The 18,587-nt window shown below is 39.7% G+C and overlaps 1 protein-coding gene across 10 annotated transcripts in view; it reads left to right on the top strand.

Annotated features, from left to right (window-relative positions):
* Positions 1-18,587, top strand: part of WHSC1 (Wolf-Hirschhorn syndrome candidate 1) — a 102,298-nt gene that overhangs the window by 75,221 nt on the left and 8,490 nt on the right. For 7 of the 10 annotated variants that reach the window (XM_015286001.4, XM_015285995.4, XM_015285999.4 and 4 more), the window contains 7 exons: positions 279-403; positions 12,994-13,125; positions 14,131-14,254; positions 15,241-15,441; positions 16,131-16,310; positions 17,328-17,484; positions 18,268-18,473. In XM_015286001.4, the coding sequence (XP_015141487.2) occupies positions 279-403; positions 12,994-13,125; positions 14,131-14,254; positions 15,241-15,441; positions 16,131-16,310; positions 17,328-17,484; positions 18,268-18,473 (1,125 nt within the window). Of the gene's footprint in view, positions 1-278; positions 404-2,459; positions 5,334-12,993; positions 13,126-14,130; positions 14,255-15,240; positions 15,442-16,130; positions 16,311-17,327; positions 17,485-18,267; positions 18,474-18,587 lie in introns of those variants that run through there. The other 3 variants (XM_015286006.4, XM_015286005.4, XM_015286009.4) reach the window with 3 other exon arrangements.

Raw genomic sequence — 18,587 nt, 5'->3', positions numbered from 1 at the left:
GTCACAAGATGTTTTGCTTTTAATAGACATAAGTGCTTGGGGAAAACATTTTTTAGCCATCTATACTATGTATTTGCTTAATAGAAACCTCTTTGTTTTTAAGATCAAGCAAAAACACGTGGTTTCAGAAACTTCTTGTTCTCTCAGCCTTACATACGTGCCCAGAAGACCTACGTAAATCATTCCTTCTTTTATCTGAAGGAATATTTTAAATGGCTTCAGGGAGATAACGTTTTAAAGTTCCAAACTTCACTTTGTAAACCAAAATTATTTTACAGCAACGAAAAATCTGTCTGATGCATGTAAACCTCTGAAGAAGCGAAATCGGGCTTCAGCAGCAGAATCTTCAACTCTTGCTTTTAGCAAAAGTTCATCTCCTTCAGCTTCCTTAACTGAGAATGAGGTAAAAAAAAAATGGTGTTTGCACACAGCCATTTAATTACAGAAATTTTCAGGTGTGAATCTTTTTTGTTTAAAAGCAAAAAACAAAGGTGAATTCTCTAACGTTGGTGCTCTAGACAAGTTACAGTTCTGGCCTCTGTGAAACCTGTTAATGTGTGCATTGCAAATTCATTTATTGTAACAAGAACGTCTGATTTGGGGACGTCGAAATATTATTGTGGTTTTTAATGTATTTACCAACAAAGTTTTAGAATTGTAACCTTCTGTTAGAGGCAAAGTAAAATGCCAGTGTGTTCTGTATTTTCTTCTACAGACTTTATGTAAGCGTACTACATTAGTTACATTATGTAACTCAATATTGTCATGTTGCCATAGCTTTTATATTGAAGCAAGTTTCCTAATCCTCCAATCTAGAACTGGACAGTTTTCTGAGCAGAGCCCCTTTAAGCTCAGATTAGTTTTCAGGCTGTTTAAGTGCTATTTCTCTGTGATGCAAATAGCTTCATCGTCAGTAGAGTTAAGCAGGCAGTGAAGGATGTATCTTTTTGATACTTACTAATCATAGTCTTAGCTCTGCATATTTGGAACTGTAATTCCCTTCAATTGACATACAATAAATGAAATGTATGTACCAGAAGTGTATTCATACAATCCATTAAACCGTTCCCCGAGTTATCCACACTATTAAAACAAATCAGCCAAAGAGTAGCAGCATGAGGGTCAAGTATGCATGCTGTGTTGCAGGTGGATTCAGAAATGTAGTTGGTAGGTTTTATTAAACTATCCATGGACAAACACCTTCAAGAAGTTTGTATTACAGAAGTTGTAGAGAAAATACTTGCCTGCTAATGAGGGAGTAAGGCTTCCAAATATCCTAGAGACTCTTTAGTCTCCCTAAACAAAAAGCATGAGGCGCTTAGACACTATAATGGATGCAGTTAAAATATCTAGACTATGTTCATAAATGGTTTACCTTTGGGGGGTGGGGAAGATTGCATGTTAATGGCTGTTTATCTTACTGTAACTTGCAAATACCTTTTATAAAAAAAAAACAAAAACAAAAAAAACCACCTCGCATTCTCCCTCCTGTACCCAAATAAAATAAACTAAAGAAGTCCCACCAGAAAAAAATGTCCAGGGCAGCAGTCAAGAAAAGTCATACTTGCTCTCATTTTGTTCCTGCAATTGAGAAACTCACAGTTATTGGCATAACGCTTTCTTCTGTTTTGACTTTACTATCGGGACTTGCAATCTAAGCTGTTTGTATGTGGGACCAGCTATTAAGCCAGACCCATTTAAGGATCATACTGTGATCATACTGTATTTTTCATTCTAAATATGCATCTCTAAATTTTGTAATCTCAGGAGAAAGATCCTTCTATTTCTGTTTATAGCGTTATAAAAAAAAAAAAAAAGAATGAAGTCTACAGAAATCTTTCTCTGTAAAAGTCTCATTTTTGTAGGATTTTGGGTTGTGTCCTAACAGTTCACGTGTAAAAACAAATGATTGTTTAGGCTGAGATGAAAATCTTAAAACTTCGCTCTTAATTTACTCAGCTACTGCTAAAAAGCAAAAAGTGTGAGAAAAATTAACATCGTACAGTGCTCATAAGACAGATATACAGATTAGAAAGTGAATTCATGTTTTCCTAATGTTTCAAAACAATTGAATCATAGAATCATAGAATGGCCTGGGTTGAAAAGGACCTCAAAGATCATCAAGTTTCAACCCCCCTGCAATCAACATAACAAAAATGTACCCTATTATAAAAGCAGAGACTCAAGGGGAGCTGGGTGGGCTGAGGAGTAGATAACAGTGGGCTGCATCCTTAAATGGTTTAAAGCTGCACTGACGTGAGGTTTTACCAGCTAAGGGTTGGACCCAATTTGTTTCCTATGATAATAGATATATTTTGCCTTTAAATAAATATTTAAAGAATATATATGACAGGCATGTGTTTCTGAACTTACTATCTTCTACAAAACAAGGAAAGATATAAACCTTGGATGATGTGGGTGGCTTTAAAAACCTTTTTCCCTTTTGTATTGTCATTTAGCACTTGTCTAAACAGCTAAATACAGATATGTCCTGAGATTGTTCATCCAGAGGGAAACCTTCTCCAGAAAGACAAGGGAAGGAGTTTTAGAAAACAAACACAATCATGCAATGCTGAAAGCCTTGCTCCGCTAATTGAATAGGATGTAATTCTTTTCAACATTAAATACATTTGCTGACAAACTTTTATATTTGTGTTCACTATTACACTTCTAAGTGTGGACTTAAATGATCTTCTAACAGAGGTGGAAAAAAAAAACCTGCATATTCCACAAGCACATACACCTTCGCAAGCAATATTGAGTGGATTCTGGCTGTTCGGGGTTTTTTTTTTCCTTCTTTTTTTCCCTCACTACTTGTGGACAGCTTGTTCTAGAAGGGAACCTGCATATAACTGTTATTTGTCAAGGACTGTAGCTAGTTGCAAACGTCTTAAATGTCACTCATTGCAACTGAAGCTTAATAGAAGTGTGTTCAGTAAAGAGGTGTGTGCACAGTTTGGTTTTTTTTTTTCTTCTATGAAAGATCATCTTATTTTGACTATTTACAAAGATTTTGGATGGTTTTTATTGTTACTTGGGGCTTTTTTTAATGGGAATACTTGAAATATTACAAAATGAACGGAAGCCCAAATTTTTAATCCATAAGTCATTTTAGGTGCCTAATTTAGAAGGGAGAGAGAACCATGGGCTTCTCCCTTAAAAAGAAGACTTAACGTACCAGAGGGTAAAAGGTAGGCCTTTGCTCCTTTCAAAAAATTAGGGTTTTAATTATTTTAACATGATGGACAGGACCAGTAGGGATTTTCTGTAAGTCACTGGGCAAAAAAATAGCAATGCCTTTGTTTTTATTTGATATTTACACATGAATGAGTAAATGTCATACCTGTATTTAATCTTGGGGAAAAAAAATAGTTAATTTTCTTCTGGGCACTTGGCATCAACAGTAATTTCCTTGAAATCTGTTTCTTAATGAGCAGCTGTGAGGCATAGCGTGAGAAAGATAATCAACATTTCCAAGTCTACAAAAGTTCAGAGTAGTACTTTACTGCTGCTGTAAGATGTGATGTAACCATCCAAAACCTCGTATTTTTTAGAAGAGATGCAAGTGCTGTCTTTTACCTTTTCCTTCTACCCTTCAATAATGTAGTAGGTGCCAGTAGAGTGTAACCAATATTTTTTAATCAATAAAAAAAGGCTTTGCATTACCATTGTTGTTGGATTATTAGTACATTTTGTGTATTTGCACAAGACATACCTGTTCTAGCTTTTCAATCAATTTTTGTCGTTATTGGCTGGCTTCATTAAATTGAATGGATTTGTTCACGGTAGATAAATGCCATAGCATCCTGTAGGGTCTAGATACTACCTCTGAACTTTGTCAGAGAATCATAATATCTTTAAAGAGGACAAAATAAAGAACATGTAATACTCTAAATTCCTAGCTAGTTTGTCATTCATCATACCCTTATGAAGTAGGAGCTGACCAGCAGATGGCAGTTGAAAGAAGCCTGTGAAAGTTCTTGAAAGTGACGTTTTTCATGTACGTTCTGTATCTTCCCTGGAGGGAATTCTTTGTATAACATCCAGTGTCAAAACATGCTCAGCTGCTGGTTACAGCTCCAACTTCTTGTATTTCCAATGCCTAATAATGTAAGACAGTAGCCTTAAGTTTTGCTTTTTTGTGTGTGCTTATTAAGCAGTACATTTTTTTAAAATTACTAATTTGAGGCAGATTTCTTTTATCTGCGTTTTTTTGGTTTTTGTTTGATGGGTATTAGTGTCTATACAGAATGGAAAGAATACATACAGAACTTAAAAGGTAAGCTGTTTGAACCAGAAGGCAGTCATGAGACCTGTACAACTTGCAACTAAGTACATCAGCTCCACTTATCAACCCTGGAGTCTAGTTGTCCTATGTTATACAACTAAAATACTCTAGGCATGCTTACTAAAGGTAAAAATAACTGCCTTTGTGATCCTAAGAACAGAAAGGAAGAAGGAAATTCACATTATTTTAAAGAAACTACTGCCCTGAAGAAAAAATAGTTGAAGATATCCTTGCAGGTTGTTTTAAAGACATATGTATCGATGTGTTTCTGGCATTTTATTCCTAGGTTCCTTCAATGATAATTTTCTCTTCAAAACAAAGCTTAAGAATAACGTAATATTTAGTTTCTCTTTACATCCTTTGTGACCTAGCAGTTGTTTTCTGTTTGTTTCTGTATGCCTATAGATTTCTCTTCCCTGTTTCAAAGCACCAATAAGCAGTCAGGGGTATGGTTTTGTGGAACACTGCAAGTAATTGGACTTCTTTCACGCTAAACCTCTGCCAAAGCCTCTAACAGTTGAAATGACTTGCATTGCCTACCAGGCCATACTGCTTTGTTACGATGCTTTCACTTTCATGTGGAAAAAAAAAAAGTTCTAGGTTCGAATCTTGTTCTTTGGCAGCACGTTTTGTGTAGAAAATTAAGTTTCTTATGTAATTACTCTCAGCTTGTGTGTTACTTAGGCTTCAGAGTGCAGAGAATCTGTTTACTGAATGTTTATCTAATGTAGGTTTTTATTCCACATCTCGTACCAAAGTATCATGGGTGTCTATAGGCAATTTTATAATGTTTTAAAATGTTCTCAAAATTCTAATTAACTTTCCAGGCAAATTCAGAAATGCATAATATCCTTACCTGAAACGTCTAACTACTGCTAATAATAAAAATGAACCTTGTCCCAGGCCGTCTTTTTGCTATGATAGTACTGTGTACACTTGTGGCACCGCATACTTAAAGAATTTATCTAGTCCAGCAGTATGGGCCAAAATACCATTCTTCAGTTCAGGAATTCTTATACTGAAATAAAGGAAATGTTAACTGTAACTCAATTGGCTCTGTCAGTTTTTCTGTCTGCGTGTGGGTGCACAATAGATTGTCTTTCAAATACAGTCTGATCTATCTGCATGCTGTTTATATATATTTTTATGTATATTGTGCTTAGATTTAAAAAAGAAACGACAACTACACAACTAGTCATTAAGAGTTTTGTTAAGAAGAAAAGGCAGTTGGTAAATCTCTGTGGAAGGACTAACAAGTTTCCTTATCAGAAGATCCATACGCCAGTCTTTCAATAGGAAGCTCTTAGCCAGACTAGTCCCCTTCCTCCTGGCTGATTGTGGTATAGACATCACTGATACTGAAGTCACTGCAGGAAGTCTGAGCTTGTAGCAGTGTCCTTAGTTCTAACCACAGTGGAGCTTAATAGCCAACAGCATTCAGAAGTCATAGAAACATGATCTAAAATGCTTACAAGAAGATGCAGAATAGCTATAGAGATAGTGGGTGACCTGAAAGCAGTAGGTTACTCTTTTTTTTGTGGATCTCGAACCTGCAGCAGAGGTGACTTGCTTCTGCCATGCTCTTCTCATTTTCCATACCCCTAGCTTTAAAGGAAGTCTACGTTGTGGATTTTGTTTCCATTTTATGTTCTACAGCCGGGATTATAAAACAAAAGATGTTTGAGTCAAACAAAGGGAAGCAGGAGGGTTAACTTTCCTGTCTGAAAGTATTTGCCCTTTAGTTGATTTTCTAACTGATTAAGCACAACGTGACAGAAGAGCAACCTGATCTTAATATGACTAAGACCACAGCTTGTATTCTTAATGTATGCTGTTTAACAAGCACATATGAGTAATACAAGAACTGCTTTCGTAAGACTGAATGTGTTGTTAAAGTAAGTGCTCTGAGGAAGAGTATGTACATTTTAATGAAAATTGCACTTTGGTAGCTAGAAAAATCTGAAGGGGTTTGCAGCTGGTGCAGTGATGACTGTTGGAGCCCATTCATGTGTGCGCACCATGGATGCATAAAGGCTAGCAACCTTCTCACTGGAATTTCCAATTTCATTTTGAACCTTCATACTCTGGGCAGGGAAAGTGTGTCTGAATTGGCTCTAGGAAATGAGAATTCCTGGTGAAGCCAATAAGCACTGTAGTGTACTTGAACCGTTTACGCTTTGCAATTGCTGATGCACAGTGGATAGTGTTTGAAAACCTTACGTTTCACGGGGTGTGTGCTTTTGCCTCAGCAAATATTGATGTTCTCATCCTTTAAAGACAGAGAAGAAAAAAAAGTCACGACCTACACCCCCATTCCCCACCCCTAAGATAACACGAGCCAGCAAAATGTTTTTTAGATATCAGATTTTAAAAATGAAGACTTAATCGTAAAGTTAAAACTAAAAGCACACGTAATGGCCACGTCAACAGCTGTTTGGGAGTCAGCCTTGAAGGTCAGAACAGTTGCATTTTGTGTTCATCCTCTAGCAACTTTTTTCTTCGAATTCTTAGGTTGCAGAGTGGATGAGTGCAGCCATTTGTTTTCAGATCTGGAATTTCTGAACATCTTTCTCCTTGAAATTATGATGTAGTGGTTTTGCTGGCACTGATATTTGCTGTTTGATTTGGGAGCTGTCAGAAAGGACATGGAAAATGGTTAATGTAGTAGGAAATTTTGAATGGGAAAAAAAATAGGTGGATGGAGTAAATATCCACAAAGCATTTCACTTCATTCTCACTCAGTTCTTTGAAACGCAGATCATTTGACTTCTTAAATTCCACATCATCCTTTCTTGTATTATGCTCTCAGTTGTCATCCAATCATCCAGTATATGTCAGTACCATATATATATGTATGTGTGTGTGCGTGTGTGTTCTAAATGCATGACATTTCAACCATCCAGATGTGGAACTAATGGTGCCACTTGCAGAGTTCATCCACATCATTCTAGAAATCTGCAAGCTGAGCATCCATGCCAGCTTGCATGCCATTTTAAGAGCAAGAAAAGTCAGAATGAGAATAAGGAATTGGCTCACATTTCTGCTGAAATTTGTGGCTGAAACTCAAATTGGAAATCTGGTTGCAAAGAATACTTTAAAAATTGTTGTAGAGTTGAGCTTAACATTTAGATGGACTGAGTGATGTAAGAGTGAAAGATGTTTCCATACGTTAGTGCTTTATGCTTTCACCACTGAATGCCTTGGTTGATGGTGCAGTGAGCTGAAACTCTCAGTGGTGTAGCTGAAGAAAGTATTACAAGAAAAACATTTTAAAAGTGATTTTAATTTTGAATCCTTTTCCTGCCCTCTTCTCACATATCTTTCTAGACAGCTTCAAAAGAAAGACAAAATTAAGAATATAAACATATAAAATCACATTATGTACATTGCTGACTCAATTTACTTGCTTTTCATACTCTAGTTTATTATTTTAAATGTAAATGCACACACATTTCTCCCTTCTTTCTTAGCCTGCCCAACAGCCTCCATCAAAAATGAATTCTTACTTACTCAGCATAACCTTGAGAATGAAAGTACGTTGTTCTACAGTCTGTCCTCGCATCTCTGTGCACACTGACTATCACTTCTGCACAACCTTTTAGATGAAGTAATTAAGCAGTAGAAGATCTTATATTTAGCAGTTAAACATTTGCCCACTGTATTGGTTGCTGGTGTAATCTGCCTTTATGCATCAAATATTGCAGTATGCAAAGCATCTTCATTCAGTGAAGAATGAATGCTGGAGATTGCCGTTATAACCATTCTTCCACAGCCTTTCTAAAAGTAGGTCGATGTTTGTCTGAAAGAATCCATTAAATGCTCCTTTTGATTATTGTGAATAGGGAGTTTTAACATATGCAAAAGGCCTGGTTCCAAAGGAAATTACAACAACGTTGGAGATGTGAAGTCTTGATGCCCTGATTGTTGTGCCGTCATAGGTCTGAATAACTATTACCCAAATGTTGGAGTACATCAGATGGATGATCAATGTACGTTGAGATCAGTAGACCCAATTCTTAATACTGTGATCTGTTGCCAGAATTTGTACCTTTCCATTGCTAAAACATGGTAAAAAAGAATACCATACTAAAACCAAAGAATGTACAGAGATGCCAAAAATTCTATCCCAGTTTGACTCAGTAATGGATATTTTCCCAATAACAAAGCTATGGAGAGCATGTTCAAAAAAAAAAAGTAGTCACGTGTCCTTCCATGTTCTCTTTGAGTCTCACGTGTGTGAGCAGTGCATAACGTGCTTCCAAATGGAAAGATAGCTGTGAGAATCTGATGGGAGCAGGAAGTAAAGCTCCCGATGATTTCAATTAGTCCTGGTTTTTAAGTCAGACTTTTCCCTTTCTCTCCCATCCCTCCTGTGTGCTCACAGATGCAGTTTTCAGTAAAAAGACCTGGGTTTGAGTTCTCAAATGTCAGCCGGTTGCTCTGTGTTCAGCCAGCGCAGTGTGTGGAAGCCTCTAACAGCAACTACTCTGAAACTGAGTTGTTTTGTAGTTGAAGCGAGAGGAAAGCCTGGCTGATGTGCAGAATATGAAGTGTGCTGGTGCTTGTGAGAATGCTGGTTCCGTGCTGCAGCACTGTGAATTGCTAATGGAAAACGGCCCTGATTATGGGGCTGGGGGTGATCTCATTGCTGCAGCTTGTCAGTCGCACAGCTGAAGCGAACAGCTTTGCCTTTTTCTCCCCCTAAACTTACACTTTCTTAAAAGTTTTACTTTGCCTTGACGAAAAATAAGGTATTACTCAACGTGTGCAACAGAATAACACAGCAAACCGGCAACTGCTGGGAATTACTAATTAACAGGTTTTGCCACTAATCTAAGCGTGGCTTCCTTTGAACCTTCGCCTAAATATCAGAAGAGGTAATTACGTGCAATTTACTTTTCTAGGGAGATTATGTTACAAAAACCAGGAAAGGACAAGCTCTGGCATGATCACAAGGAGGATTTACATTTGACTTAGCAATTTTAGGAAAAAAAAAGACAAAAAAAGACCACGGAAACTTGTATTGGTTTTTGGTGAATGCATATCCATCGCATCTGTCCTGATGTGACGTACGAGCTGTGCTAACAAATCCCACGAGTGTTAATGTTTAATTTTAGAGGTGGCACTGTTTTACTGTAGAAAGTGATTTCCAGCAGCCTTATAAATCCTCTTCAGTTCGCGTTTTTCATCGGGAGGTATTTTTATTGTGGAAGCGTTCCCTGGTGGCTGGCAGCCCTGGCTGTGCTGTCGCAGCATGCTCAGGCTGCAGGCGGTCGCCCCGGCCTTTTCCTGTTCTATGTGCCATTTCGTTGTAGGTCCTCCAAGAAACATTTTCGACAGATTGTCCCGGCCTCTCACAGGCCTTCAGGGGACAGGCACACGTTTGGCTTCGTTATATCTCGATCAGCTTTTGCTGGATAGCCTCGGGAGCTGAGCTCCCTGATTCTGGCTCTCATCACAGGGAGCAGACCAAAGAATGAGTGTGCAGAACAGGGTTATTTACTGAGGGGGGCGGCCAGTTGGAAGTGAGACCAAGAACATGAGTTTAAATTCAGAATTCTCCTCCAGAAGGGCATCCCTCTCTTACAAGTGTAAGAGGGAATCTGCTCACCATGCCCTTCATTTGCTCCCTAAAATTAGCCAGCGTGAAAACTCAGGTGTTGATGATAGTAGCTCTGAGTGTTGGATGGGATGCATCTTTGGGATTGCAGCACCCTGCACGAAGCAATTGAAGGCCAATGCTAAGCTTAGAGATGCAGCGATCCTTTGACGTCACAGCAGCGTGTCCCTGCTCGGCTGCACAGGGCAGCGTTGGTGCTGAATGGAGGTCTGATCTGTGATGTGCTCAGGGCTCCTGGTGATTGCAAAGCAGAGGTTGTATTTTTCCTACAAGATACTCTCAGCCTGGTAGCCTTGTAGCTGACTAACTACAGATACTCTGTTCATGCGATGCGTATTCATGCTTGAAATCCATCATGAATCTGTAGGCTGCTGTGAATTGCCAAGTTTTGTCTTAAAATTTGGCAAGAATTTGGGTTCTGTGGCTGTGATGGTAGCATTCAATTCGTGCCAGTGCTGCTTTGGCTCAGTAACCGTTGAATGTAAATGAAGGGCTATTGCATTAACTCCAAGTAGGGCAGTAAAATTTGAGGTCTGTAAGGAAATGGTTTTCAACCTATGGTTCATGCATGGCTGTGATTTTGTAGCCCATGTCTAAGGGGTTTGTGAAAGGCTTCTATCTGTCCATAGGATTACCTCTACACATAGAGGTGTGCATCCTTCGTTTGAATATTTACTAGTATATAAACCAAAGACGAGCCTGGAAACTGTTGTTTTAAAGCCAGCCTTATTCTCCTGTGACTTGGCATATGTGTCAGAGGGTTTGTTCTGTTTCTGTGCTCTGCCCTCAGAGAAGGGAGCCGGGGCAGCAGGGTGCTCTTCTCCAGGGGGTGCGTGGTGGGAAAACAATTCTCTTATCTCTTCAGATCGGTGTGCAGAAGTTTTAACTTAGGATTTAATAAAATGTTTTTGGTGTGGGGGAAATACGGAGGACACCAGTAGCATTAGCTTAGTGTACATGACTAATTTTGGCTAGTTCTAACAGGAACGTAATGACGTACTCAAAAAGGTTTGAGCAGTGCACTGCTTATACTAAGTAGTGTTTCTATGGGAAGAGTTTATACAGAAATAAAGGGTATTGTATAAGTTTACTTAAACCCTAAGGGAAAACACTTCTGGTTTTCTGCTGAACTCCAGTACTGCCTTTCTTAATCCACCATTTCCCAGCAAAACCTGGCTACTCCTGGCTGTGCATACTGCATGCATTTGCAGTTTGCTGTTTTCCATGTCCTTCCAGAGATCAGAGATTTCCTGGTACCTGAACAAAGCAATGGTTTTACATTCAGGTTCTTTTAACCCACTGAAGGGTAGCGCTTATAGAACCATGGGGCAGAATCTCGAGATGAATCCAGTTGAACTATTCATAGATGAAATGTAGGTAGGAATCGCTTCAATAGCTTGCATTTGCACAGAGAAAATGCATTTGTAATATGAGTCTGAAAAAAAAAAAGTCAGATCCAATTTATGAAATAATTTTAGACACAGTGAAGGAGAGCAGACATTAAATGGAGGAATGCAGGTTAGCTGGCAGCAACGGTGAGAAGTAATCAGTCAAAGCCAGCATTTCACAAGGGATTTTATAAAGACCAATACTGGCTCTGATATCTTTGTGTTTTTATCTCTGATTTCAAAATATATCACTTCTAATAAATTTGCACGTGACGTGGAGATGGGCTGATAGAGAGTGTGCACTTAGCTGTCTAAATTACTTGCTGAGCCGGACCATTTTTAATCAAATGTATTTTAATGTGGACTCCTACAAGATTGTACGTGCGAAGACAGAAAGCAAATTCTGCACGTGGAGTGGGGTGTTTGTGTCCTGGGAAACAGCTCTTGGCACAATGATCTCTTGAGCACTGGGTTTCAATGTCATATTGAAAAGGTTTGGGCAGGTCTTTAGGCAGTGGAACAGAGGCAGTGCAGAGGAGAAGTCAGATGCTCATTGGCTTTGAATGTTGTACTTGGGGAATACTGTCTCCAGTCAGGGAAAACTCAACCAAAATCCTCCTGAGGCTGGAAAAAAAAAACTCTAGTGAGAAATTTAGACTGCATTCTGGCTTAGCAGAAAGGGTTGAAGTGGGTTCTAATTGTGATGTACTTCCACAGGAGAAAAAATCCAAAGGGCTTTTGTTGTGAGTGAAATACCTCAAGAAAGCATCATCAACTCTGGGTTAGACAACTCAGAAGGAACTTGAGGCATTATTTTTGATGGTATGTGTTCATAGCCATTAGAACAAGCGTTGAGAGAAGCGACAGGTTGGTTTTGCAGTTGCAAATCGTGGTGCTCTCCTGGAGAATGTCTGTAGCCATAACAATTCTTTTGAGTTCAGGCTGAGGGCAACAATATGAAGTTCTGCATTTTCTGCTGTACCGAGGGGGAGGGCACGTGACTCATATGTGCATCCCATCCCTGAACAGTGTTGGACTGAAAACGGCGCGGTGTTGTCTCTGAAATGCTAGGATTTTTGTCCTTAAACTAAATTACAAATATGTTTTTAGAAGTCTTCTGACTTTAACTCATTTGGTAAGACTTTTTATGTAAGATTTATGCATGACAAGGTCATCTTTTGGAGTGTTTTGAATTCATTGTTACCTGTGACATTCCTCACACCTACTTTTTCTCTCTTCTGTATAACGTTACCACTCTCTTGAAGAATATTTGAGTCAGAGACCCTGCTATGCAGCTTGAAGTTCTACTGAGTTTCTTCCTAAAATGCATTGTTAATGCCATGTAAAGCATGTATTCAAGCTTTAATGGTGGCTTTTTATGATGTCCTTGTGTTACTGGCTAGGCACTGACTAACTGGGTTATAGGACTGAGTACAAATAAAATGCCATATTACAAAGTCTTGGTGTTTTGTTTTGGCAGTTGTTGAGTTTGTGAAAGTAGCTGTTATGTTGAGACTTCCACAAGTGCATACTCTGAATTTAATCAAACTTTCTTTTGAAAGGTGGGGAAACAAAACCAAACGAACGTACCTCAGTCTGTTAGCCTGAATTGCAGTCTGTTTGCTTCCTTCAGTTGACATGCTGAACAACATTCACGTGCGTGGCTGCTTTCTCTAATGTGTGTGTTTAATCTTCAGATCTTCGATGGCCCAGGAGATGAGCGCTCAGAGTCTCCCTATGAAAGCGCTGATGAAACTCAGACTGAAGTGTCTATCTCATCCAAAAAATCTGAGCGAGGAACGGGAACAAAAAAAGAATATGTGTGTCAGGTGAGAGACGGCAGCTGGGCAGGGAGCTGTGTTCTCTGAGCTATCCCGGAAAAGGTATTTTTCAGTTTGAAAATGACAATATTAGGGCAAAAACAGGTTTATTGTGCCTATCGCATGGAGGAGACGTTAGTGAACACGTCCCTGTATCAGTAAATGGAATTCTTCCCATTTTTTTTCTAAAATAAGCGACTTAGCCTTTCTGGTTTAGTTTCCAGATCAGTAAAATAAATGTGATTAGTACCTCAAGGACAACGCATGAAGTTTGCCAGGTCACTGGGTTAAATGGTGGAGAACTGCTTGCTTGTCTGCTGATACAGAGAAGGAAGTCTGCCATGGTTGTGCGCACAGCAGAGGTGGCTGCACTGCACTTACAGCATGCTCACTGCAGGCAGAACACTTCCTGGAGCTGTGCTTACAGAGTTCTTAGGTTATGAGAGGGTAATACGATAGCTCTGGGCAGGTGAAAGTTGTTTCCAGCAGACTGGAAAAGCAGTTGTATTTCCATTTCTTCTTGTGCATAATGGTGGTGAGGTTGTATCTATCTTTAAATGTTGTCTAATCACTTAAATTCTGCCAGCATTGTTGTTGAGTTCGTTTTTAGTTTTATGTCACTGCTAACAGCCTGGACATAGCAGGATCACTGTGTCTCCTAGATCAGTTTCCTTTTGCCAAAGAAAAGGAAAATAAGGTTTCTTTTAAAACCTGCTCAGATGCATCAGTTTGCGGAGGGGAAAATTCTTAAAGCTGTTTTCTTTTTTTCTGGGTATGTTCTCATGTACCATGTTTCTATCAGTGGTATTTCTCCCAGTTTAATGACTAGTATTTGTTGCAACAGGAGGCAGGGGCACGTGATGATACTTGCAGTGTTGTCTTTCACTTGTTAAATTCGATTTCGACCATGGGAAAAGAGATTTGGAGGAGCAATTTATGGAAAGGAATAATGAATGCTATTTTTTTCTGCTTATGAACTTTTCTTTAACATTCGATGCCTTTGTGTTGTAAAAGCTCTGTGAAAAAACAGGTGATCTCCTGCTGTGTGAAGGACTTTGCTATCGAGCTTTTCACGTGAGCTGCCTTGGGCTCTCTGGAAGACCAGCAGGAAAATTCGTTTGTAGCGAATGTACATCAGGCAAGTTTGTCCCTTTCTATTCAATTTTAAACAGAAAAGGTGTCATTTTCCCATACGTTGTTACAGGAAATCATCCCATACAGATAATGTATCTGTGAACAAACTGTACTTACCCTTCGGTGCCTGATGGTGTGGGAATTCATGTGTTACCATTAACTGTGCCATGGCTGAGGATGCTCGCTCTGTTTTCAGTGAGAAATCTCTTGCAAATTGGTTGCTCTGCTCTGAATCCCACTGCCATAATAATTGCAGATTGTATCTGTCTGAGTACAGTGACGGAGTAGATTTAAGGTCTGCCACAAAGACCTAAGGAATCCAGGAAAAAAAAGCAGCAAGTGAAACATTTTAAGTCTTTTCTCAGTTCTTTTTGTGTCTGCATAGATCTTTTGCTTTTCCCATTAAAAGACCACCTTGCTGCTATTAATTTAATTTGCTTTTAATCCTGAAATAATTGCTTGGAAGCTCTTAATCTCAAAATGTTACAGACAGATTTGTGTTCTTGCTCATAAGCTCAGTTCAGTGCAGGTGGTGAAGATGCTTCTAAATAAGGTTATTCCAGGCAGTCCAGAGAGGATTGGAGGGTACTGGTCCTGAGTTTGTGGACTTGCAAGCCAAATTTTACAGGATTGCAGACAAAGCAGCATCCTATTTCCTTGCTTTAGAAACAACATTCAGAGTTGTTCTGGCTGAGACTCATGAATAAGAACACCAAAGCAGATCAGTGAGGCTCTGGGTGTTATATGCACACATGAACTGCAGTGGATTTCTATTATAGCTTTATTTTGGTTGTGCTTTATTTATCTGTATCTAAACAAATCAGTATGGAACACTGAAGAGTGAAAGCAGATAAACTGCTGCTTCAAATAATGGAATTTTCATAAAAACCAAAACAAAACCCTCCCTCCCCCCCCCCAACAAAAAGTGTTTTAAATACACAGGTCTGAATGAAAAATTAGTTACATGGTTTTTATTACTTCTGCCACCAGGTGTGCATACCTGCTTTGTGTGTAAAGAGAGGAAGGCAGACCTGAAGCGCTGCGTTGTATCCCACTGTGGAAAATTCTACCATGAGGCCTGTGTGAAGAAATTCCACCTGACCGTGTTTGAGAGCAGGGGTTTTCGGTGTCCTCTGCACAGCTGCCTCAGTTGTCATGTTAGTAACCCCTCCCATCCACGAATTTCAAAAGGTAGTTTCATTTCTACATGTTTATGACTGATAAATTAAGTCTGTGTATGGTACGTTATGGTAAGGAATCTGCTCCTGTAGTGGTTCCTCACTGCAATTACAGGCATACGGGTACTACTGGTTGATTCAAGCACTGCAGCAAGGCGTCCTGAATGTGAACGTACAGTTAGGAGGGAGTTCTTTACTCAGAGAGTGGTGGTGCACTGACACGGGCTGCCTAGAGAGCTGTGGGTGCCCCATCTCTGGAGGCATTGAAGGCTGGGTTGGATGGGCCGTGGGCAGCCTGGTCTGGTGGGGGGCACTCAGCCCACGGCGAGGGGTTGGGGCTGGGTGGGCTTTAAGGTCCCTTCCAACCCAAACCATGCTATGATTCTCTATGATTCTGTGCATATTTTTAGCCCTGGGGAGCATTTGTAAACACAACTGCGTGACTGAGAAAAGGTTGTCTGCTCTGTTCATGGCTGAAGCCTTCGTATTTAAATGTTATAGTGCCTTCAGCTCAGTACAGCATTCTCTAAAAACCTTTGTTAATTCAGCGTTGTCGCTGAAAGTAAACATGCGAACCTTGAAAACATGACTGAAACCCTTCGTGTGTTCATCAGCGATTTTCAGCAGTCATACTATTTGTGAAGATCAAATGACGAATGGGTTTTGTTCAGAAATAAATACGGCAGTGTTCTGCTTTGCTAGGAAAGATGATGCGCTGTGTTCGCTGTCCTGTTGCATACCATGCTGGAGACGTGTGCATTGCTGCGGGATGTGCAGTCATCGCTTCCAACAGCATTGTTTGTACGAACCATTTCACTGCCATGAAAGGAAAAAGTCATCACGCGCATGTCAATGTGAGCTGGTGCTTTGTGTGTTCCAAAGGTAAACTGATGCAAAGCTCTTACGTATGTGCGGCATCGAGATGTTTGATTCTTCCACTTCAGTTTTATTTTGCCGATCTCTTCACAGAAAGCAATTAGAAACGTGGCGTGCTAAGTTCATCTCCCTTAGGTATTGAAATGCCTTCCAGCTGCCTTGTGCTGCTTTTAGTTTTTGAGCGTCCTTTCTTTGCAGATATAATTTATTCAAGAATATTTTCACTCGGCCCTTGTCCAGCACCCAGCAGCCTGATTTAATTCTTTACCAGAGACGCATAATGAGAAATCCTTCTCTGTTCTTTCCCCTGCGTTCAATGGACCGAAGCTTTCTGTGTTTCCTTATTGCTAATGCGTAATATTAAAACATAAATATTTTAAGAGCTGCTTTTACTTCAGAAGCCACTCATTAAGGGCGTTTTGCTTTATGCTGAGTAATAAATCGATTTCGTATTGAGAAGCACAGAATGCATCGCGCCGATTGAACCGTGGCAATGAGAATCTACCTGATTTGTTAACGAATTAACACGCAGCACAGCAGCTTACTAAGCAGCAGCTAACTTTCTCGTGGTAATTCATGGACCAAACAATCTCATCCCTACCTCTTCTCCGGAGGGAAAAAAAAAGAGAAAGAGACATTTAATTAGGCTTAATTTTTGTTGTTGAAATGTTACGTATGGTGAATTATTAATATGCGTTAGGCTATGTTAAATATATTGTAGTCATTAAAGTAAAACAAACTAATTTTCCTGTGGTGCATTATTCTGGCATTTATATCATTAGCTTGCTTTTTAATTTGTATGTATTTACTAACTGGAGTCTGCCAGGCATTCAAATCAGTTAAGACCATTTGGTTTCTGTGCACAGCTCGATGATGTGTGTTTGTTGCAAGCTGGCATGTTTTAACCATTGTTTTCTGGCAGACCCTACCACAAACCTCACTGCTTTGAATCGGGTTGGAATGCAAATCTTTCTATTTTGTCTTGATGGTTTTCAATCTTCCTTTTTTTTTTTCTCTTGGAAGGAGGAAGCTTGCTGTGCTGCGAGTCCTGTCCTGCAGCGTTTCACCCGGACTGCTTAAACATCGAAATGCCAGATGGGAGCTGGTACTGCAATGACTGCAGGGCGGGGAAGAAACTCCATTTCCAGGATATTATTTGGGTTAAGCTGGGAAATTACAGGTCTGATGAAAGATTTGTTTTCTCTTACAGTGATATCGGCATGTTTTAATTAAGGATCATACAGTTGGCTTTTCTGTGCCTTGCTGCACGCAGATTTCCCATGTCTCTAAGCTGGGAACCACATCTCCCTCAGAGCTTTGCCTGTGCTTAACACCCCTGTTCCAAGACTTGAAAGCTTTGCTGTTGCTCTCTGCCACAGCAGTGCCCATACAAGACTCCTTGCAGACTACTGTGCTTTTGCCATCCTGGCCTTCTGCCCTTTGCTTCAGAGTTCTCTTCAAATAATTGAGTGTGTATACCTTGTAATAGGCTGCATTACTGCCTTCCTTGGCTGGGAGATAAGTCACTCAGGCTGTTAGAGTTTTACACTTACACCGAGATTTGAGTGTGATAGAGATGGGTGGAGTTTATCTTATAAAGCATTAGTAGCTGTTATACGCTGCCTCTTGATCTTTAACAAATATAGAGATGGCAGACTTTGTTGAAGATGTTATTTTTGCTAACCAGATGCAAGGAGATTTATGTGTGCCTGCAGGCAGGCAAAAGTCCCAGGGATCTGAGTGGCAGGCTTTCCTTTTCTACCCAATCTTCTTCCTGTGCCAAGTGAGCTGGAGTGTGGGGAGGAACTTACCTCCTGCAGGCTGTTTTGCTTTGTAGTTTACTTTGAGGCTCTCTACTTTTTTTCATCCTATGTTTGGAAATAATGATCAGTTACTGCTCTTCAAGGTGATTTCGTTAAGCTTACAGAAATGTTGTATTTTTCTATTTGTATTTCTGTGCTAGATGGTGGCCTGCTGAAGTTTGCCATCCGAAAAACGTTCCCCCAAACATCCAGAAAATGAAGCATGAAATCGGAGAATTTCCTGTGTTTTTCTTTGGTTCTAAGGATTACTTTTGGACTCACCAAGCACGGGTGTTCCCTTATATGGAGGGAGACAGAGGGAGTCGATACCGGGGGATTAAAGGAATTGGAAAAGTCTTCAAAAATGGTACGTAGCTACAAGTAAAGGCAAAATAATCTTGTTATGTCCGTGCTTCACATTTCACACATAGTCTTGGGACTGTTTCTGTGCATTTGTTTTACAGTAATGAATTACAAAACT

Source organism: Gallus gallus, chromosome 4 (assembly GCF_016699485.2).
Source record: "Gallus gallus isolate bGalGal1 chromosome 4, bGalGal1.mat.broiler.GRCg7b, whole genome shotgun sequence".
NCBI lineage: Eukaryota > Metazoa > Chordata > Aves > Galliformes > Phasianidae > Gallus > Gallus gallus.
This window is presented reverse-complemented; position numbering and strand designations above follow the sequence as displayed.